This window comes from Micrasema longulum, unplaced genomic scaffold (assembly GCF_059751315.1).
Source record: "Micrasema longulum isolate JH-2025_06_02 unplaced genomic scaffold, ASM5975131v1 h1tg000482l, whole genome shotgun sequence".
Taxonomy (NCBI): domain Eukaryota; kingdom Metazoa; phylum Arthropoda; class Insecta; order Trichoptera; family Brachycentridae; genus Micrasema; species Micrasema longulum.
In genome coordinates, this window is record NW_028277679.1 from 400575 (window position 1) to 423940 (window position 23366).

Consider the following 23366-nt stretch of genomic DNA (forward strand, 5'->3'; position numbering starts at 1 on the left):
TTTAAGCAATACTAAGCCATAGAAAGAATAATTAGTACTATTTCAGGAGGAATATTCAAAAAACATACGATAAATAAATTGTTAAAACGTCGTATTTAAGTCCCATTGTAAAAACATATTATAAAATAAACAAACATAGACAAGAGCACTTGTGCTTGTAAATGAATTAATTATAAAAATGATATTTTCTCGATTAACAAATAATAGTTTTATTACACAAAGAATATAAATAAAAAATATAATGGTCAAAATAATAAAACAAGAGCATAAAATATTTCAACAAAAATTAATATTATATATTTACTAAAACTAATTGTATCAACCCAGCATTTTTGACGCATGTCAACTGTCAAACATTATGTAGCTCTCATTTAAACCGCTGTCGTATCGATCATTTAAATAACTCATCGTGTCCTAGTGTTTCATCAAGATTCTAACAGATTTTTTTGAGTCTAAGAAATCTAAAATCGTTCATAATACTTGACCTTGACGCGTAAAACACGTACAAAGGCACGCGTCTTTACACGCTGTTTTTGTATGAATTTCTCTTCGAGCACAGAAACGGAGAGCGCGTTAACGCGCTTATGACACGTTACTTGTTAACTGACCAAAATCGGATAGTAACCATTTATTACTTTAAGGCTGTAGTCGGGTAAAACGAACGCAAAATTAGGAAATCATACAATTTTGCCATTTTAAAACGAATGTTTTTATTTAATCGGGCAATAATAAAAAAAAACAACAAAACATAAATTCGATAAGAACTATATTTTTAAAGGTATTCCTGTTAGAAAATAAACTTATAAGTTTTATTTAACTAAAATATAATTACTTTTAGACTAGCAAATTACGCCATTTCAAATTTAGACTAAATTTAGTTATCTGTGATCTCAATAAAGACTAAGTATTGAACAAAAATTTCTTGCAATAATTTAAAGATTATACATTTAACATAAACGTGGTTTCAGACAATTTTTTTTTTTGTTTTTGAAAAAAAAAATAAAAAATTTAAATCACATACATTTTTGTGACATTTCCCTTAATTTATACTTAAAATTATGCCTTCGGTAATACTTAAAAAAAAAAAAATATTTAAATACTTGAAACCTTTTTATAGGATTCTGTTCTTTTTTAAAAAAAATAATATTCTGGTTGTAATATTCAATTTAAAACAATATCTTATTGACTTTTAGACTGACCTTCAGAACAGCCTAAATTGCTTTTAAAAGAGGTAGTCTGAAGCTCACGAAGACAAGACAACAGATTTTTTTTCCTGTAAACGCTATTTTACATCGTTTTTGAAAATTTAAGTGCATATCATTCAGTTCACACCATTCACTCAAGGAATAAAGATCTTTTTGAAGCATTGCGTGATCAACTATGGATTCAATTTTACGAAATGTTTTTAAATCATCGCATAGAAAAGAAAATTTCACTCTAACAGAGAGCCAAGATTGTTTATAGAAAAGAAAAGTTATAATGGTCCAAGACTAGAGCCCTGCGACACACCAAATGTTACAGTTTATGGTGATGATTCAAATCTATTTATATATACAACCTGGGTTCTATTTTTTAAATAACATATCATCCAGATTAAAATATTACAATATATTGCTTAAAATAAGGACGTAAAAATAAAAAAAACAAAACATGCCCTAACCCCTCAGTTCCAGAGTAAAAAAGTTTTTTTGTATTTATAAATTATATTATTTTTTCAAATATTTTCCCTTTTTTTTGCATTGTTTACAAATAAAACATGTACTTCAGGAATGAAATTAGGGCTCAAAGGATGTAAAATAAAGGTACAAAGCATGTACCTATTACTGTTTTATATTTTTCATATAAAAAAATGTAAAAAAATCTTAAATAAATGAAAATTTAAGATATTTTAAAAATTTTAACATACGAGTATTTACTAGTATAAAAAAATTAATTTTTGTGAAGTTTTTTTACATTGTAAAAAAATTAAGAAAACAATGGTTGTAAAACACAAACGTCTGAACAAGCGTACAAACCAACATAAAAAAACATATTGATTTGTTAAGAATATTTATTTGCCTAGGAACATGCAAAAAATAGGGCAGATTGGTTAAGAAAATCACGAGATTCTACAATTTTTCTTTGTGTACATACCTGAGGAATGACGCTAGTACTGAGAGGGTTAATATATTTTAATGATACAAATTACCATTTATTCGTCTTTTTGCTTTGGCGAAATTGCACGAAAAATGCCTCTTATAAATACGTACAAACAAAAAATGACCGCTACTAATACTGTCAGTAAAAAGGCTATGACGTCCAGCATGAAGTAATCGGCCAAAGACATATTCGTGGCAGGGGAGCGTAAGTGTTGAGCGCCCTTATGCCGAAGTACGTACTCCGTCCACCAAACAGCCCTTTCTATAGAAGTCTGAGGGTTATCAGTTATCTTTTCACGAAGAGCGGCAATATTATCTCGGTAACTAAAAAAAAACAGATAAACTATTGTAATATTTCAAGATAATTTTTATTTTGTCGTTCTCCTTCTGCACCTAATGGTGAGTAAGGCACTGCATTGGTACATAAACTGCAGCGTACCTTAATTATTTTTTTTAACAAGAAGGAAAGATGATCAGCTTTTTAACTCTGGTGCCAGTCGATTATGAAATATTTTACGGATACATTTTTAAATAAATATCTTATTTTGACTATAACGAACCCAAAGCCTCTTGTGTGGTAGGAAAACGTGCTGACGTGAAAATGTTGTAAAAAGTGTAATTTAAAAAAAATATGTAAAGCGCTAAAAATTGTAACTACACTGATTTAAACGTCACGCGTCGGCCTCATAATGACATATTTTAAATTGTTGAGGGCAATGCAATATTTGTTTAAATTGAGAAGCGGCTAATAAAGAAATAATGCAAATTTGTATTTTACGACAGCTGCTTTTACTAACATGAGTTTAAAAACTGTAAAGCTATCTATTTAGTTGCACAGCGGGCGGCATACTATTTTCTTTTATTGCCAAAACTAGTATTTTTTGTTTGTCTTCCATTATAAAAGACATATTTCTGATTTATCGTGTATTTATGTTAACCTGAATTTAGATTGATTAAGATTTATATTAATCAAACTTTAATTTTGAACGTTAAAAAGATGTAAAACTAAGCTCAAATTTAAAGAGAAAATTTTGTTAATTTTCATTTATTTAAAAAATCAATTTCCTAAATATATTAAAATTCATTGAATTTGATTACCTGTCATTTTTAATTACTTCAACTATCGCTTTTTGTAAAACATCGGCTGTCAATGTAACGATATCCAAAGGCTTTCCTATGCCAAATTTGACAAAAGACTGCACATTACGATCTTGATCACTGAAGAAAGGAATCCCAATCAATGGAACTTTGTGGTGAATAGCTTCTTCCAATGATTGTTGACCGCCTTGCGTAATAAAGACCTTGACGTTTGGATGACCTGAAAAATATGAGTGATTTTTAATGAATTTTAAAACTGCATTTTTTTAACTACCACCCTAATCTATAACATATGGAAAAAACATACTCGTTAACCCCACAACTTATTACACCCCACAATATTTGTACTCTTTTTTATTTAAAACATGTGTAATTACAAGCTACCGGTGTACATACTTCATTTTTTTTTCACAAATATACATATTTTGTGTGAAAAAATTATATATTAGTTTATAGACAGTTAATATTACTCTGTTAGTTTTTCTACTGGCCATAATCTATATTTCTTCAATTCAGGATATCGTAATTATAAATTTCGTCAGTAGATAATTAGCTTAATTTAAAGTTACTATATATTATATGAAAACAAGATCATCAATGTTAACAATAAAAACCTCGAAATGGTAGGTAAATATATATATATTGGACACAAGATAAAATTGGGCAAATAACATCAAACGGCAAAACTGCCACGACGAAAAGGAATAATTGGGCAGCTTTTAGAAAACTCAAGCGCATACTTGAAAATAAAGAGATTCCGATTTGTCTGAAAATGAAAACCTACGAATCACGTATACAGCTAGTGACTACATAAAAATTAGAGACCGTAGCCCTCAAACAAAGACATGAAGAAAAACATAAATGCACACAGCGATCCATAGAAAGATCCATGCTTGTTATAAGCCTAAGAGACAAAATAAGAAGTAAAAAAAATAGGAACAGAACCAAAATAACGGATTTTATGGATCGCGAAGCAGGACTGAACTGGCAATGGGCAGGATATGTTGTGATACAAGACTTCACGAGATGGACCGCTTAAATTTTAAGATGGAGACCTAGGAAGAATAAGCGAGGCGTCGGAAAACTGCAAGCAGCAACTGACTGAGAAAAATTGAAGAATATGGAAGAGGTCTTTATCCAGCAGCGGAGGAAAGAAAGCTGAAGAAGAAGAAGACATATTATAAATAAAGCAATATCTCAACATTTAAGAGAAGATTTAAGTTGTTTATATTTTCGTAACCAAAATAATAAACCCCTTAATAATTTGAAAAATATCAAATGAAATAATACGTTATTTAAATAGACATAATAATATCTTATGGGTTATAACATTAATCAGAAACTTATGGTAATTATAAAACTCACAAAAAAATATGTCTAATAGAATTGAGAGCTTTTACTTGATTCTGCTATTAATTTATAAAGGTAGTGCTAATTTATGAAGACTGAACTTTATTTCTCATACTACGTAAAGCATTCATTATATTTGTGTATCTTTTCGGAGCGTAAGTTACATGTAGGTAAAATTAATGTTTTTGTACTTACTTAAAATATCATTTTGGGGAAACCATTTAGAAACGATAACATTAGCAGGTTTATTCGGTAGAGTATCATTCTCCCATTTCCATAATACAGTGTATGGAATTTCCCTGAATCCATTTAGAAACATTTCCCTGTATTTTTCAGGAAGATGGTTAGACTTAACATTACTCCCAAGACTGAAGTATACCGCACCGTGTTTTGAATCGTCCAAAATTTGTTTTAATGCCTAAAAATAAGATTTACCGGCGAAGTAATTAAAACAGATCATCGATTCATAAGAAATCTAATTGAAAAGAAAAAATAATGGTCACAGTATATTTGTTTAAAAAAAACCTTGTTTTGGGTGCATAACTTAACACGTAAAAAACTGCGTCTTTTTGAAAAAAATAAACAAAAATATCTTCAACGGGTTTTTATAATGACAATATATATTTTTTTTCAACTTTTTTTTTCATTTTCACTAGTGATCGGGTTCTTTTGTGACCGACATCGTCTGACTGGTGGAAGACATAACAAATTATTGTGTTATATAGGGAAAACTAGGAAAATTGGGTACAGCGAGTAATTGGAAATTGTTCAATAAGTCATATTTTCCCCCACTCTACCGCATCTAGCTCTCGCACATTTCACAGTAATTAAAACATTAGGAAGAAAAACATTTTTAAACGGTAGAGGTTAGCGCATGTACTCTCTATGATAAGTTCGTTTAAGTTTTATTTAATGTTGTCGTTAATTTGTCAATGTCAAATATTTCAGTCTACAAAAACGTAGAACTAATATTGACTCCATATAATAAATGTTCGGGATAATTGGTATAATCGATGTGCCATCATTACTGAGATAGGTAATATTCCATATTCCGACTCGTAGGTTGAGAAACAATGAAGTACTGTTCATCGATCAGCATAAATTAAACTATGGCCTTAATTCTCCAATGATCCGTCTTTGTCGTGTTGTTAACTCATGACAAGATCTAGACTTTTTTGGTTTAAGTTTAGTCCGATTTAAACGAGTACTTAATAATAAGTCCAGATCTTGTCTCAATGTCCCTTATGTTTGTCAACGCTTTTTTTATGCTTTAAAAATGTTTTAAACCATCTTTATATTGTAATATTATTCGTTGATAAAAAAAAAAAAATAAATTTCAGTGGTTTACAAAATTCAATGAAAATATGTTTGTTTACTATGTACATATTTCTATCTAAATTCTAAATTGTTTTATGTTATACATATGTTAAAAACTTATTTAACATACAATAAGTATTAACTGTAAGTCAACACGTGTTTATGTTATGGATATTTTATCTATTTGCCTTTTAAAAGTAATTAAAAACGCTTTTAATTACCTCGAATTAACCTGTTTTGTTGAAATCTAAAAATTGTTTATTAATTTACTATCCCTATTTTAAGTCCAGTCCTAGAAACTTTCGTCTAATTATTGATGACATTAAAAATGAAAAAATCAGCTACGGTTAGCTTTCGTCAATTATCCAGTACCAAAAACAACGAAAAAAACAAGACATCATTGTAACAGGTACAAAGAAAAGTTTTGTGGGTCAAAAAAGGTTACCATGCAATTTGTAATAAGAATAAAGAAGATCGAAGGTCACTCACAAGTATTTTTATGCGATAACAGCAAGTTTTTTGAAAACCCAAAATTCAATTTTAATTCAGAAAAGCTAACGGCTGGCAAAGACTGGTATCGCGCCAGACGTTTTTGAATGAACTTTAAAATTTCAGGAGCTACTTCACTTTACAGTATGCACGCCTTTAACTCGTTATAGGTAAATAATTTTTTAAACAGATCGAAAAACTAAAATTAAATTACAGCATTCCAACTGATCAAAGTTCAAAAATTTTAGTACTCAGAGGAATGTTTTTGGCATTCCTGCTAAAACAATTCATTCTAAATCATAAAATAAAAATACCCACACAAATTTTATCATGTACCTCAGTAAAATTAATTGAGAAAAAAAAGAAATTGATTTTTCATTTAAAATTTGAAAGTTCCCTAAAAAAAATTGAATAAGGTGCGTAGTTTTTCTTAACTGATTGCACAAGAAAAATATTACTGATGGTACGCATTATGATAGCAAAAGCTCTGTTTGCGATGTTTGCAAAAGAAAATTAATTCGAGAATGAAGCTTTAAACTGTGTTTCTAATTATTTCTTAGTTCCTAATTTCTCTATTTGGTTCCTATTTGTCCAGCACGTCGATTTTAATTATCACAGGAGTATTTGGTATTTGGGACTGTAAGGGTTTTTTTTTTTTATTGAAGTTTAATAAAATATTATTTTTTTATATTAAAAAATTAAACATGTAAACCTGTCAAAATAAATTCTCAAATGTGGTTTTAAAAAATATTTTTAAAGATATTTAGTCCTTTTATTTTGCTAAGGACCTAAATTATTGCAAAATAAGAACAAAAAAAACAACAAACTATGTGATAGATTGATTCTTTTGACTGAAATTTCATGATGGGGATGGATTATAATATTAAGAGGATAAAAAGTTTATTAATTTTAGACCATACTTTAATCTGAAAAACTGTCTCACAATATTAGTTACCAAAAGACCCAGTCACTAGTGAAAAATTTATAAAAAAAACATTTTCAACATTAAACAACGCGTTTTTGTTTTTAAAGTCAAACCTTTGTGGTTTATAATAAGCTCATAATATTCTTTAAACGGAAAGAAATGAAATATTAATTTTAACTTACATGTGGTAAAGGTTTTGAAGGTTTGATGTGCATGCTGCCTAAGGTTACTATATTAGGTACCAATGGACGAATTCCAGCTAATATTGGGTGAACATTCATAAGCCACAAATCGGCATCCTTTTCAATGTCGTGAAGGTATCGCATATTTTTCCCAAAGTGTTTCCTGGCTAATTTATCGTAACCCGGTAAAATCACCCAGAAATGCACGTAAATAGTTGCCAACTGCATAACAGTGAGATGAACCTTTTGCACAAAAGTAAGTTCGTCCATGAGATAAGGACACATAGTTTCCGGATATAAAAGCGGATGTGTCGGTGAACCGAATGCCATAAAGTTATTGATAAATCCTCCAGAAGATGACATAGTGATCAAAGAACAATTAAATCGATCTTTGAAGGCTATCATAGACGTAGGGACATGTTGAATTATGCACAGATCGAACTTTTCATTCGGATCGTGTATTAGTTTTTGCATTTCTGGTAAAGATAATTGCGCATCGACCAATTTCAGCGAAAGTGAAAAAAGAAAATTCACAAGTTCCAAAGGTGATTGTCTTTCCAATTTGTATTTAACGTAGTTTACGTTAGCAAAGATATTGCTAGAATAGGAAACATTGCGAACATCTATTTGGGTGAAATTTTCATACACTGGATCTGTATATTTTACAGGATCTGGGGTCATCACCACGACATGGTGTCCTTTTCTCACTAGAGCCTGCATCAGTTCCCTAAACACTATTTGGTGACTTATAGATGGCGCTGGAAATATGCCCAGGATTCTCGCTCCATCGCACAAACTTACTATTACTGATAATACAATCAATTTTCGAAACAAATTCATATTCTCTTTTATTTTAATTTTTTGACTAAAACAATAACGTCACTACCGCACAACAACAAAACTTAACCACTGAACTATTTCAAAAGACAAATCATCATAATCGTTTGAAATTAATTAAATATTCATTGTACTTGGGACCCACAAAACATGCATAAATTATTGTTTTTATGATATTTTTTTTAAAATTACATCATTATATGTAAATTATCATTTGTCATCGGGTGGCTAGAAAGAAGAAACAGCTCTTGCGAAAAAAAGTGAAATTTACGAAAATATAATTCATGAAATATTCAACAATTGAATGTAGTTATGCAGACAGCAGTCCACAATTTAGAAAAAAATAGATTTTGATGTTATTGGGTCAATTCTATGTTCTGCTAAAAACAGGCAGACCACTTTCGTACAAAAATCTGTATTAATCACCTTCTAAAAAAGGTGTCGATCACAAAAACGGCATTTCTCAATTTACAGAAAACACCCCACAGCACTAGAAAGATCTTACGGTACTTTGAAAATCACAAAAACTGGTCAAATACATAATTAGATTCTTGTTTGTACAGAAAAAAAACTAGTGTATTTATTGTTCATCATTTGAGTCAAAAACATTCCAACATTCCACCTTATTCGAGACGTACCCGTCTCTTTGTCAGGACACCAATTAATCAATTTAAATCATAACTTTTATAAAAATACAGGCTTTAAAATCTTACATGCAAATAATAAAGGGTTAAAAGTAAATAATATGGACATATTTCACATAAGGAAAGCTGTAAAAAATAATGTTCCTTTGATCAGTAATCAAACAAAAAAAGTCCTTTATACGATGTTCCGCTGTAATAGTCACCCTATTAAACCTATTAAGATTATCTCCTCCGTCTATCCCCTCTTCTTTTTTCATTATTTCTCAAACAAAATAATATTTTCATAATTAATCAGTGCATGTTTGTCCAAATCAGTGCATGTTTGTCCTAATCAGTGCATGTGCTAATAAAATGTATGTCGTGTTGGTTTTATATTTTTGTGCCACAACTATGGTGAAGTGTATAGTGGGTTTTGCATGTTGGTTTGCATCTTAGTGCAATTGGTGTCCCGACAAAGAGACGGGTACGTCTCGAAACCGGTAGACATAAAAAAGTCGGTAAGTGGTTTATACACAAATATTTATTAACATTTATTAAAATTTGACCACAAAGTTAATGTTTTAAATATTAATAATAAACATAATTAAATTTGGTAATTATGAATCCATACTGTTTTTGTATAAATACATTGAATTTTATAATAATGGTAGCAGTCTAGAAGATGTCGCGAAAGAAATGAAACCGGTTATTGGTTATTGCAAATTTGTGTATTTAAGTATCACTCGTCTTTCATTTCTTCAATAAACGAGCTGAAGCCGGCAAGTTTTTGCTATTGCTAGATTTGAGTACATATATATTAAATGAACACAATCGAACGTTTGATATCATTTATAGTATTTAGTGAAAATAAGATACGTATATACATTGTAATAGATTACATGAACTGCGAGGATATGCGGCGACAGGAAATTTCGATGAAGATGTGTTTGAAAATTGTTTCTCTGTCACTGTCTTAAACATCATCATCATCATCATCATCGTCAGCCGTCTCTTGTCCAATGTTGAACATAGGCCTCCCCCTTTAGTATCCATATTTCCCTATCCTGAGCCAACCACATCCAACCACTTCCTGCAACTCGTCTTATGTCATCAGACCATCTTGTCTGAGGTCTGCCGACACTTCTTCTACCCGTTCTGGGTCGCCATTCCAGGACTTTTTTGGTCCATCTAGAGTCTGTGATTCTGGCTATATGACCAGCCCAGCTCCATTTCTGGTTGGCAGCTCTATGGACCACATCGGCGATCTTTGTTCTCGCTCTAATCCATGTATTGGTTTTTCTGTCTCTCAACGAAATACCCAGCATTTTCCTTTCCATGGCTCTCTGTGTCACTGATAATTTGTGTAAATTTTTTTTCGTGAACACAAAAGTTTCACAGCCATATGTCAGTACAAGGAGAACACAAGCTTCAAAAAGTTTCTTCTTTAAGTAATGTGAATACTTCGGAGATTTCAGGATATATGAGAGCTTACCAAAGGCGGCCCATGCTAATAGGCAGCCTTTGGTAAGCCCATGCCATGTCTTAAACATGCCTTCCCGATATTATACAAAAAAGACAACTGCATCTCGGACTCTTTATGTCTAAATAAAAAAGACAAAAATGACATTTCGCTGTCCCATTTTTTGCACCTCCAAACTGAATCGATTTTGTTATTTTTTTAACAGAGTATCAAAGTCTAATTTGATGTATTAGTATGTTTTGTGTTTTGCAAAAATAGTTACGAAATTTGTATACCGTGCGCCCGAAGACCGCATATAAAACTTAACGTTTTTATGGGTTTTTGGATGGTTCTAGTTCCCATAGTAAACTATTCATCAATAAAGCTAAGCTATTGAGACACACCGATAGTTAAAATTTAGAGTGCCATATTTCTTTTTTTAGAAAATTTTAAAAGCTTTAAATATTTTCATGGCAAAGATCATCATTTTGCTGAAAACTGCTCACAAATCGGTCAAGCAATTTTATTCAATCTATCAAGGACTTACATACACACATTACAATGAACTTCCGCAAAGAATTTTCACTAACAAACATGACAATTTTATACGATTAAGAAATTACATGTTCCTACCATGACTTAATTGAAACGAGCAAATATTTTTAAAATAAGATATTACTGAAATTATATTGAAATAATAAGTAATTATTATGCAATTTCAAAATGAATAAGTGAAAGTTCTTGGTGAAAATTCGTTGTAATTTTTACAGAAATAAAAGATGAGAGATACTTAAATTAGAAATTTGGGATGATCAGTGGCCGTTTAAAGTGTTCTTTCGACGTCTTTAAGACTAATTTCTCTATTATCTTCGGAAATTTATAAACTTGACAATCACACGTATTTTTTTTCTACAATAAATTACTAGGAATTCCGAGAAATAACTTAAACTTACAAACATTAGTGTTTTATAAACAAAAATACAGTATTTACTTGAATAAAGTCCTTTTCGGAAAAGTTCACCAAATAAATATTACCTACAAGTTTACGTTGACACAGGGAATCAAATCTGATATATAAATAAAATATCAAGATATTTTTAGAAAAAGTAATGCTTATTATGTGAAAATACTAAAATAAAATGATTAATCACTCATTAATTATATATTGTAATCATTATTTGTATTATCTTATCTTGTTTTTAAGTGATCCCTAATTATTTTTCAAAACAAGAAATATTGAGTGAATTATTTTTTAACACTTAAAAATATGTTTACCCATGAGATTATATACAAATAAATATATTACTAAAAGAATTGTATTAGTACATATTGCAAAAATGTTTAAATTATTAGTACTTGCCAATTTGCTTTTAGTAAAAGGTGAGTAAATCACAATATGTTAAATTGATTTTTCTTTCGTAATAAAGGAATAAGAAAATTGAGCAGTTTTTCAAAAAAATATTTTATTTTTATTTTAAAACTTTAGGTTTAAAGAAAAAGTTATTTGGCGGACTTATTGCTAAAAGCAATATTCTCCAACCAACCAAAAAACAGACTCGTCAAAACAATTATTGGTCATAAATTTGTACTAAAAAACAAAAAAAAATACATAAAAAAAACTTATTCATGAAAAATAACAGCTGTTTTATTTTAATTTAGAGATAGGCTTGCACATAATAATAAACATTTAAAAAGTACAGTTGGCATTTGTTTTATAATAATAGTTGTTTTTAGGCTATAAACAAACTAAGCCAAAATTTTTAAAAATAAAAATTTATAAATCGTATTTTCATTGCTATGATCTTTTAAATTTTTGTAATTTTACTTCGCCCGTGACGGTACTATTTGTTCTCGGTGACTGGTAAATTGGCTTTTGGGAAACCGGAATCCTATCTATAACCGGAATGTTTTTGTTAGTAAGTCGATTAGCAAAAACTTGTGACAGTTTGAAGAAGTCCATTTTTATCAAAATTTATCATTTTTGTAGCGTTTTACTCAGAGAACAAACAAAAAAACACAAATATCAAGTATTTGTGTTATTTCCATGTAAAACTAGTTCATATTTCTTTCCAATCCAGCTTCAGTACTTCCAGCGTCAAATAGTCTTCCACCTATTCCAAAAGTAGATGGAAGAATAATCGGAGGACATGCAATTGATTTATCAGAATCACCATGGAGTGCATCAATTCTATTAATCAATGGTATAACTGATGCTTTGGTGCATGCTTGCGGTGGAAGTATCTTGTCTTCAACTCGAATATTAACTGCAGCACGTTGCGTTCAAGGGTAAGTAAAAAAATAAAATAAAACAATTTAAAAAACAATAAAGTTCAGCTTGATGCAACTGAGATATATTTTACAATACGAACAAGGGATTTATTGAGATTAACGTATCTGAGTTGGTAGTAATTCATTTATACATTATTTCCTTTCCACACCTAACGGAGTATAGGATACTGCATTGGTACACTAATCGTATCATATCTTGAACTTGTTTTATTTTACATGAAAGTAAGATGATCAGTCTAACGGCTCAGGTGCCAGTTCATGGACTATGAAATATTCTTGTGTAAAAACACATTTCGTCGGGAATCGAACTGCTGACCTCTACACCACGAAGCCGACTTAATCACAATACAAGATAATTAAATCTCACGTTTATAACGTGGCAATTATTATTTGGTAATCTAAAGAAAATATTTTAGTATGGCAAGATAAGAGTATAGGAAAAAAGTGTGGATAATAAGGAATGGCACGATACGTGAAGAAAAGGAAAGAAAAGACCGCAAACAAAATAAGGCTATTGTAGAAGAACTGATAATTATTTAATAACTTAATTGTTAAGGTAGACAGAAAGGATGGAAAAAGAAAGCACGGGATATAAATAAAACACCATTTAGATGATCAATCAAATATAAATTCGCTAGGTTATTTAGACCTAGGTAAATGTATGGACCAACATAATGTAATTTTGTTTTATTGTAACCAGTAAACAAGTGTTGCATTTTTTTTTCAGATACATGCCTTACGAATATCGTATCAGAGTTGGTTCAGCAAACAACGAAGCCGGAGGACAACTCATTGATCCAGTAAGACTAATTTATCACGAGAAATATAGTTATACTACCCATGTAAATGATACTGGACTAGTTTTTTTGAAAAATTCTATTCATATCAGCTTCTCCAGTTCCTCTACCACGTCAAGGTCAATTGGTAACTGATGGTGTTGTGGCCTCGAGCACCGGGTGGGGAAGAATATCGGTAAGCGAAATTTAACCTGGTAATTTATTTAACCTTATTATGATTTTTTTTTTTCTTAAAATTTCCAGTAGAAAATATAAATGCTTTGGTAGAATTATTGTTAAAAGCAAACTTTCAACCAATCGAGATACAGTTTGAGTGGTTTGGTTGAATGTTACACAGTGTGTAAAGTGGCCACTTAAACCAGCCATTGACAGGTTGTAAGCCTTGTAGATGCCTAGACTTATATATTACCTTCTCTTAAATGTTCTCATCTCTGTTGTAATATGTTATTACCCATCTTTGTTTTTTCACCAAAAAAGGTTTGTTTTTAAATGTTTCCAAACAACATTCGTTTTTGACGGATCCAGATTATATCCTAAAATTCTACGAGTATTTATTTCTTTTAGTTGGATGTTGCAAAATGTTTAATTAATATTATCTCACATTTATTATATTTTTAAAACCGTATTCCTGCAAGTACAACCCTGTTTGAGAAGAGAACTTAGTTTTGGTGCTGCAATGCGTATTTTGACATTAAAAATAGATACTTTTTATATTTGGATATTGATTATTTACAGATTTGTATATTTTTTGGATATTGATTATTTAAAACTTATAAACAAATTTTTCCCTATAAAAAGTTACACTTTTATTTTTGCAATGTTCACTGAAACAATTTTTACCCGTTTTCATTACACAAACCGGCATTTTGGTTTCGATTCAAAATGTCAAGCTCAATGCCAAGGCTGGTAAATATGGGTTGAGCATTACTGAGCGTTTAGGCTTCAGTTAAGTGTCATCATTTTTAAGGGGTCAGGGCGCGTCTATGTGTATTAATATTTCGATGGTTGCATCAATATTTTTTCCTGACTATCTACTTACTATGATGAAAAACATATCTCTAATTGAAACGTCATTTTTGTTATAGCGCAGATTAACAATGAATATTTCTTAGGTTTCTGTGTTTTGTTCTGGAATTAATTGTAGTATACAACGAAGTATTTTTTTTTTTTTTCAATCCACTGTAATTTGTTTTTTCTTTTAGATAAATTCGGTTTTAATTAAATAAAAACTACCAACACTTTGAAATCGTTCAAATAGGACTTTTGTAAATTCAAATTGAGTACTCCTAAATAATCGACAAAATAGAAAACTGTTTTATCGTTAGAACTATTTCTTCTTCCATGACGAGCCCAAATCGAGCCTTGGCCTCCTTCAACTTTTTCCTCCAACTCCGGCTGTCCTCAGCAGCCATTTTTCAATTTGCAATCCAGGCAGTTTAATGTGTATTGAGATACTAGGAGTTTCATATATGCTGTACAATTTGGCATTTTGCCTAATGCGCCACTTTTCTTCATCTATCACGGAACCTTGTGCGGTCCATCCTTAGATTGGATGGAACCAATACTTTTTGAAAAATTTTGACTTCAAATCAATCAATATATATTTTTGTAGATATAATAATTAACCACATTTTAAAAAAAATGCTTGTTCTGAATTGTAGCGATCTGAGATAGATTCTACGTTTATTCTTTAATAACTTCTAAAAAATTGCTACAAAACTCACACACAACTTTTCGCCTGCGCAGTTATGCGCGGACTAAAGTAAAATTCACTACCCTCCGTTCAATTGAGAAATGAGATGCTGTAAGTCTGTTGGTTCTAATAAAACGGTTGCACAGTACTGAATTCAGTCCGCGCATGCGCAAATTAAGATCTTTAGTAGCTCTGTGGAAGCAATTTTTACAAATCAATAAATGTTTATTTTTCGTAAACTGTGACTGTTTTATTATAAATGTTGTACTTATATCAGTATTCACGATAGTACCATAATATTTGATGATAAAATTATGTTAAGAAATGTTTTTTTTAAGTTTATATCAGAGTACTTAAATCGAATTACTAAGTTAGCAATTTTAGCATATTTTACCCAAGTGACTACTTCCCTATTCAAAAACTCTACCGCACGCATCTGCACGGGACCGCAGATTTGGCGAAGAACTCTCCTTTCAAATATGTCCAGTATCTTAGCGGACCATACTAACAAGGTCAGTGCTTCACATATATACGCCAATACAGTCCTAATAATGGTCGTGTACAGGGTATTGGAATGTTTTAATGTATGTTACATTAATTACGACCTTAAATAATCATAATATACTATTCTAACATATTTCACATAAGTATTATACCTATTACTAATATAATATAAAAAAAGTTCTTGTCATCTTTTCTTATCTTTAATGTACTTATAAAGAAGTTCAGGAGTCCACATTACAATGACTAGTCCAAGAAGAAAGTTTTGGGCGTAGATGCACATGAAGTAGCTGCCAGTGAAATCTCTCACCCAGCCAAGGAGTTGACCTAAACTGATGACAGCAATTCCCTTCATCACCATATTTAGACCAAGGGCCGCAGGAAGTTTGGACTCATCTTCCTTGCAATATTCAGCTACTACCAGGTTCTGGTTAACGACTATGCTCGATCTGAAGAAACCGCAAAGACCAGAGGCAATTATTATGGCGATGTATCTCGTCTGCAGGCACAAAACTGAAAATGAAACAGTCAGCTTTGAAAAAAGCCTACTCCACAGACAACTACTGAAAACATGAGTGGTTAAAAGTGTTTTGTGACAAAAAGAAAAGGCAGAGATATCTGGGGTTGAAGTTTTGAACACCTTTATACTTATTGATAATGTAACTTTATTCACTGCTGGCTTCATGCGAAAGGGCTGTACATTAAATTTTCATCTGTGCGAAATAATAAATTTTTAAAATTTTGCAACATGACGCCTTTATTCACTAACATCTTCAATCATTTGTGGGAATCAAAATTTAAAAACTCAGTAAATATAAAATACCTACTTATTTTGTAAAATTTTAAAACATCAACGTCAACTGACTAATGTCAGTATTAGTCAGTATCTTTTTGTAAAGGGTATATTTACGAGTAATATCTATAATAGTTAAATATCAACATATTACAATAGAGAGGAGGAATATCTATCAGAATGAAATATGGAGGACCTGTCAATGGCTGGTTTAATTGAGCATTTTACACACAACATTCACCATTTCACCTACGTTTGAAAATCCATATATTTTAGTATACATTAATAAAGATTAGTATACATTAATAAGGCTATTTTACTTTATAAAACTCGACAAACAAATAACAAAAAAATAAAGAAGCTAAAAAAAAGGTAAATTATTTATGTACATCAAAGGCAGACGGATCCAAATGTAATGTTTAACTGAAGCCTAAAGAATCTACTTTTTCTAAGTGATTGCTGATAATTTATAGCATTGATTTGTATGTTTAGTATCTTAATACATTGGTTCTTTCATTATAAGTCTTACATTGCTTCAAAATTAATGGGCCTGATCATAAACTGGATAAAAAAATCGAAATGTCATTTTATCAAATTCTGGATTTGCATCCGTCTGTCTCTGAGGTAGTGTGTAAAGTGGCTACTAAAAGCAGCCAGTGATAAGTCCTGTGAAGACTTCCATATTTTCTTCAATAAAATGTTTTTCATCTCTGTTGTAATATTTTAATCTTAAAATCTCCTCTATAAAAATCATTTACACGTACCTATATACTCGTAGAAGAAGAATGTTCAAAAATTTGTTTGATATCAAAATATCCAAAAAACCGCTCGTTATTTTTGATGGAAACTAAAATATGCCAAAAAGCTCAAAAATCTATGCTACAAAATCCGTTTATACGCGGCAATGTTAAATTGTCTTAACACAAGCACACAAGATAAAATATTCTGAAATTCATGACACTAACCACACCAAAAAAAAAGTGTCATTTTGGCCTTTTATGGCAAAATATATTGAACATCATAAATACGCCGTTCATATGACTAGCGTGCACTCTCGCCTACTGACTGATTGAATTAATTATTTCTTTCGTTTTTGTCTCTTTTACGCAAACACCGGGCACAGAACAGCGTTGTCTTCTTTCCTTCTTTGTTATAAGTTCTATTTTCGTGTTTTCAAAAGTTTTTTTGTGGTATTGATATCACTTCTATTCGTATAGTTATTGTGAATATCGCAAATATAAATATTTTAAAATTTGAAATCATTTATATATTTATGTGAATTTTACTTCTTAATCCAATGTGAAAATGTCAATTTAAAGCTGACAAAAAATATAATTTCATGATTTAGATAAAGAAAAGAGATATATCAAGTTTTGTAGACTTGTGTTACATCATAGCCACTTATTGAATAAATAATACGTTGACAACTGCATAACGCTATGCAATGCAAATATTTGTCGAATTCATATAAACTTAGGGCCAGAACAGTTAACAAAGAAATAATTTTAAGGGTTTCATCAAAAAAAAAATTATCACATTGAAAGAAATTTAATTAAACGTAAAACAATTCCTAATAAAGCGATTTGTTTTCCGAATTTTTCATAAAAATTCATTTTTACAATGACAATTATTAGAAAACATTTAAGTTTGTAGGTGAAAATTCTTGATGGAAGTTCATTGTAATTTATTATATAAATAAAACACGGGTGATACTTTAATCCACAAATTTGGATTATCCAGTGACCGGTTTCGTCGCTTTCGCGACATCTTCGAGACTGGTATCTTTATAAAAAAGTTAAATGTATTTATACAGAACAGAGGTAAGGATACATAATTCAAAGTTATATGTAAGTAAATTAAATAAAGTTATTTTTATCTTAAGGATCATTATCAACAAATTTTCTATGGGTTAACTAATGAATTGATATAATGCTATTACACTGGATCACTGGATATTCCAAATTTGTGGATTAAAGTATCACTCGTGTTTTATTTATATAATAAATAACAATTATTAGAAGTTTTAAGAAAAGGTAGTAAGTGGTAGCTAAGGTGACCGGCCATTAACAATATTCAGCTCCCTATGTCAATAATCCCCGATATTAAAACAAACTACAAATACACCTATTTTAATAATCATCATAGTTTCCACTTAATGCTGCACAGGGAACTGCACGAAGACAAGGTGATCAGCCTTTCACTTCGGCACTAGACCAGGAATATAAAATATTGCAATGTACAACAACCTTACTAATCAATATTGCATCAATCTTCCCAGGAATCGATCTCATAGCCTCAAGCGTAGTTGGCAAACGTGCCAACAACTACAGTACGAGGCGGACTTGTCTCCACTCGATTTCCTTATTCAGGATTTTTACCTGGGGGTACCCATCGAGTCAATGGCACACGCTCAGGATTTTGGTTCTATTTCAAACGTGAAATTTGATTTTTTATCCGGCCGGACAAGGAATAAATATGATTTAGATAGTCAGTACTTACTTTGTCTAGAAAAAATAAGAGTAAAACAACCAAATAACAGGGAGAGCCTACTGGAGATTTTGTATTTATCTGTTATAGTTGGTATGATAATTCTTCCAACAATATCAGTCGCTGCCATGGCTGACATACACATAGCTGTTTGTTGGCGATCAAATCCTATTTGTTGCTGAAATCATAAAAGAGTGAAATAGTCATTACAAATACGACGTAATTTGTAATCACCCGCTTTCTATTAGTTGATACATTTTTTAAAATAATCAAATAAATAATAACTGGAATTTTCAAAGTAAATTCGTATTTTTATTTAAACAAAAAGAGTTTTTATCTTTTTATGCATAGGTACATAATATTATAAAAACTTATAATTAGAAATCAAACACTGATTTGAGTCTACTGAACATGTTCAGTAGGCTCAAATCAGTGTTTGATTTCTAATTATAAGTTTAAATATGGAGTTCTACAAAATAAACACCAAATCAATCAACATAATATTATATTTAATATGATTATAAACTTAACATTTCCACCGCTCTTGCGGAGCAGAATATTCATGTTGAGAGGAGTTTGTTTCACTTTTTTTTAGGTATTCAAAAATACACATTAAATTACAATAATCGATTAATACTATATAGAGTTTAGAATACAGTGGGCTTATTATGATTGTTTAATTTGGTTTTGATTTTTTTTTCTTTCAGAAAGTAATTTATTTAATTAGTTTTTCTTGTAAAAGAATAATACTTTTGAGCTAAACTAGTGTTGCATCTATATATTTATTTATTCAAAGGGACATATTTTGATAAAAAAAAAAAAAAAAAAACCCTTATTCCATGAAGCCAAAAGCCCTGTGTTGAGTAGGGATATAACATAATTGAAAGTGGTAGCATAAATATTATTCACAAATATTACAATTATTACATGAAAAATAAGTTTAATCAATATCTGGACAACACGAACCAAAATATATAAACCTATACAAGCTTAAATCAAAAGTAAATCTTGTTTTTCGTTTTTTTTTTCTTTTGCATTATTTAGTCATTTCAGTTTTTTTTTTTCTTTAATATAAACCAACGATTTTTAAAGCGTTTATTCCACTAGACAGACAATAATGATAATCGTTTTGAGTTTTGGTGATTTCAAGTTCACCCGGAAATGAATGCCCACTGTAAGCTGTCCTATAATCGTATTTAGGATCACACATGTCCTCTGTGTAAACAATTAATTACTCAAACACCTAAATTACGGGTGAAAAATTATTGCCAACAGGCGCAAATATTAGACTTATTGATAAAATCACTGAGAACCAAGGAAGTAGTACACAAAATCAAAATCGTTGTCACAATGAAGTGAAATGAACACTGGACAATATGTAAACAGTAATACCTATAGTTACACAGTCAGATAACACAATCAATCTGCTACAATTACTCAGTTCATACAATGCAGTTACAATATGTAGTTCAGACAACCTCATACAGTTCCGTCCAGTTCAGTGCTAAGTAAATCAACAAAAAATATGTATGCAGTTACTCTCTCTCTGTTACTCTTTTTTATTTATCATGTCATAAATGCACTTCAACCCTTAAGATTGTTTTCTTCTGTCAACATCCAAGTGAGTAGGAGCACCTACGCTTCAACCAGCATAAAATCCTTCAGAGTAAGATTATGATTTTAGTTTGGAATGATACATCCTGTTGAGAAGGTAATTAATATTTTTATTTTGACATGCCAATGACAAGACATGGTTATGATTTTTATTGTATTCTTTAGTTTATTATCTTTTTACCTCAACGTAATCTTATCATTAACGTATGTATCGTGGATTAAACTTTATAAGTATATCAGTTGAATATCAGCAGTCAAATAAATATGTTGAAATTTTTTGTTTTGGCGGTGGCTTTCTTATCAGCTCAAGGTATGTAGCTTTTTAAAATCAACGGGATGTGATTTAATCATATTGAAACTGAACGAAAAAATACAATATTTTATTATATAAAATATTCTTAATACCGACAGCAATAACACTACCATATTAGAAAGCAGACAAACGTAGAATAGTCAAAAATACCATACAATGGACTTTAACACCACACTGCCTTACCTAACTACTTGAGAAATAGCACTGGAAACAAATTTAAAATCAACCTAAAATACACTTACCAGACCAGAAATAACATGACTTAATCGTATAATATTTCTTGAAAATATTAGACACATAAAAAAGGAGAAACTCTTTATTACGTTAAAATTAATTAAAATGCATGCACGATAGATCTCCTTTGAACTTGAAAGTTAGATTAACAGTATCACAACTTGGATGCTTGTTAAGATCAGAGTTAACTCTTACCAAAAAAAGCTTGATTTACTAAAAGATCAAGCTGTTTTTCACTAATACAGTTTTTTTTATTAAGAATGGTTTTATCTTTTAATTTCAGCTGCTTATTTGCCAGACCGACTTCAGGATTTGGCAGAAAATGATGGCAAAATAGTTGGCGGAGAGGCCATCGATATAAGTGAAGCACCATGGAGTGTGTCAATTATGTACAATGGTGGAGCCAATTTGTCCCACGTGTGTGGTGGCAGTGTTTTAAATGCAACAACCATACTGACTGCATCTCATTGTCTTCGCGGGTAAGTTAATTATACATTATGTAATTCCGTAAGGTATTTTTTCTATTATATACATTTCAATAACGATTAAAATTTAGTTAAGTTCAGCATAAGACCTATTCCCTAGTGTGAAGGAAGGGCAGAAATAAACGACTAAGATATTGTTAAAGAGATAGATGGGCAGCCTATTTCCGCAGGGTAATGGATTCCTCCTACCACCGCGCGCGCCCGCATTGTCATTATGTGCCACTTGGTCCGAGCGTTCCTCTCGCGCATTTTTTCTAAAAAAAAAAAAATATGTATATGAAAGCGATTGCCTTACTCAGAGAGTCAAACGATTAAAAAAAAAACGTGGCGGAGGCAATTGTAGCTAATATTGAAATCAACCTTTTTTTTATTTGTTTATTATTTAGTTCATTCTCCAACGATTCCAATAAATCTTACTATAAAAAAAATAACGTCGCGTCTCCGCGAACACATATTAGCAGCGTTCCGCATTTGAACTACGCTAAATTGTTATATTGTCTCATTGTCATATTCTGCGCAGTCGTAAGTGCTCTTGGAGCGGTGACTGGACAATCATATTTTAACTAACATAACTTTAGAACTTACAAAAAAATGGTAGACTACGTTCCAATAGTGAACTATGGGCAATTTAAGTATGTCATTTGCGATTAAAAATGCTTGAATCGTGTTTGTTTCCTTTTTAAGTATTTTTCGTTATTTTTAACAGATATTTTACGCGTGATATAACAATAAGAATTGGATCGTCAAGAAACGATGAAGGAGGACAGCTGATTGATGCTGCCAAACTCGTTTTCCACGAGGCTTTTAGTTCAATAACCAAAGAAAACGACATTGGTCTGATTCTCCTAAGAAGTGCAATTAACATTTCATCAGCTTCTCCCATTCCCCTACCAGCTCAAAACCAGGTTGTTGAAGTCGGTGCAACTGTCATCAATACAGGTTGGGGAAGGCTTTCGGTGAGTTAAAAAGGTTATATCAAGATACTAAGAAATAATTTTGAAAAAATAAGGGAAGGGATAACTGCAATACTTTATGTTCCTGGACGGTACCTAAAGTAAAGGGCTAATCACCTTACCTGTAACAGATGATCAATATACGCTGCATTTAGTGTACTAATACAGTACATTCTGTATCACCGGGTGTAGACCAGAGTATAGTCAGATGATTCTCCATAATATTTCTTATAATAACTTCATATTATTTAAGGTTTTATTTTGATTTCAGGAAGGTGGCAATAGAACAAACAGCCTGCAATCTGTAGAGATAGCCATTGTAGACCAAGACTACTGCAAGGATATGAATCAGCAGTATGGAAATGTAACTGAGGGGATGCTGTGCGCGGGGACCCCCGAGGGCGGGAAGGGGTCGTGCAACGGGGACTCGGGAGGGCCACTCATGCTGAACGGGACCCTAGTGGGAATCACTTCCTGGAGCAATGGCTGCGTCCGGCCAGGATACCCGGCAGTCTATACGAGAGTACCTTTGTATGTTAATTGGATCAAGAACAAACTAGAGGGAAGGGACCTTTAAGAAATTATCAAGTTCTGACAGACATATTATTTGAATGCATCTAGATTTTTTATAAACATGAAATGATACAAATAAACTGTTTTCAAATGTTTGAAATTATTTAACGTGTTAATGAACCAAGAACACACGCAATATTTTGTCGTGTGAGCCAGAAAATTTGAATTTTTCATATGAAAATTTTCCGTTACATTAAATAGAATATAAAAAAAGTA

The 23366-nt window shown here is 31.0% G+C and overlaps 3 protein-coding genes across 8 annotated transcripts in view; 1 reads left to right on the forward strand and 2 right to left on the reverse strand.

Annotated features, from left to right (window-relative positions):
• Positions 1 to 1988: 1988 nt before the first annotated feature.
• Positions 1989 to 10975, reverse strand: LOC148281244 (UDP-glycosyltransferase UGT5-like). The gene is made up of 5 exons (XM_088227017.1): positions 10966 to 10975; positions 7500 to 8299; positions 4782 to 5004; positions 3237 to 3456; positions 1989 to 2462 (listed from the first exon to the last, which is right to left on the reverse strand). The coding sequence occupies exons 1-5, from the start codon at positions 10973 to 10975 to the stop codon at positions 2192 to 2194; spliced, it is 1524 nt and encodes a 507-aa protein (XP_088083143.1). The 3' UTR covers positions 1989 to 2191.
• Positions 10976 to 15501: 4526 nt separating this feature from the next.
• The window catches only part of LOC148281245 (monocarboxylate transporter 13), a 44999-nt gene continuing 37134 nt past the window's right edge, over positions 15502 to 23366 (reverse strand). For 3 of the 4 annotated variants that reach the window (XM_088226992.1, XM_088226994.1, XM_088226993.1), the window contains 2 exons: positions 18991 to 19156; positions 15502 to 16211 (listed from right to left, as the gene is read on the reverse strand). In XM_088226992.1, the coding sequence (XP_088083118.1) occupies positions 15886 to 16211; positions 18991 to 19156 (492 nt within the window). In that variant the 3' untranslated portion in view covers positions 15502 to 15885. Of the gene's footprint in view, positions 16212 to 18990; positions 19157 to 21643; positions 21879 to 23366 lie in introns of those variants that run through there. The other variant, XM_088226996.1, reaches the window with a different exon arrangement.
• On the forward strand, positions 20069 to 23250 carry LOC148281246 (trypsin-7-like). 3 transcript variants are annotated; one of them, XM_088226999.1, is made up of 4 exons: positions 20069 to 20505; positions 21423 to 21618; positions 22331 to 22580; positions 22849 to 23250. In XM_088226999.1, exons 2-4 carry the CDS (start codon positions 21527 to 21529, stop codon positions 23152 to 23154), a joined length of 648 nt encoding a protein of 215 aa, XP_088083125.1. In that variant the 5' UTR covers positions 20069 to 20505; positions 21423 to 21526; the 3' UTR covers positions 23155 to 23250. The 3 variants fall into 3 exon arrangements, with proteins under 3 accessions (XP_088083125.1, XP_088083124.1, XP_088083123.1); XM_088226998.1 differs by lacking the exon at positions 20069 to 20505 and adding an exon at positions 20542 to 20689; XM_088226997.1 differs by lacking the exon at positions 20069 to 20505 and adding an exon at positions 20819 to 20902.

What these genes read in the sequence shown, in the direction of transcription:
- LOC148281244 (XM_088227017.1), bottom strand. An exon ending in CTTCAAAACCTTTACCACAT is followed by an intron (nt 5,005 to 7,499) that starts GTAAGTTAAAAT and finishes TCTTATTTTTAG; the next exon opens with GCATTAAAACAAATTTTGGA. An exon ending in GAAGTAATTAAAAATGACAG is followed by an intron (nt 2,463 to 3,236) that starts GTAATCAAATTC and finishes GTTTTTTTTTAG; the next exon opens with TTACCGAGATAATATTGCCG.
- LOC148281246 (XM_088226997.1), top strand. Translation starts at nt 20,857, where the DNA reads ATGTTGAAATTTTTTGTTTTGGCGGTGGCTTTCTTATCAGCTCAAG. An exon ending in GGCTTTCTTATCAGCTCAAG is followed by an intron (nt 20,903 to 21,422) that starts GTATGTAGCTTT and finishes TTTTAATTTCAG; the next exon opens with CTGCTTATTTGCCAGACCGA. An exon ending in CAGGTTGGGGAAGGCTTTCG is followed by an intron (nt 22,581 to 22,848) that starts GTGAGTTAAAAA and finishes TTTTGATTTCAG; the next exon opens with GAAGGTGGCAATAGAACAAA.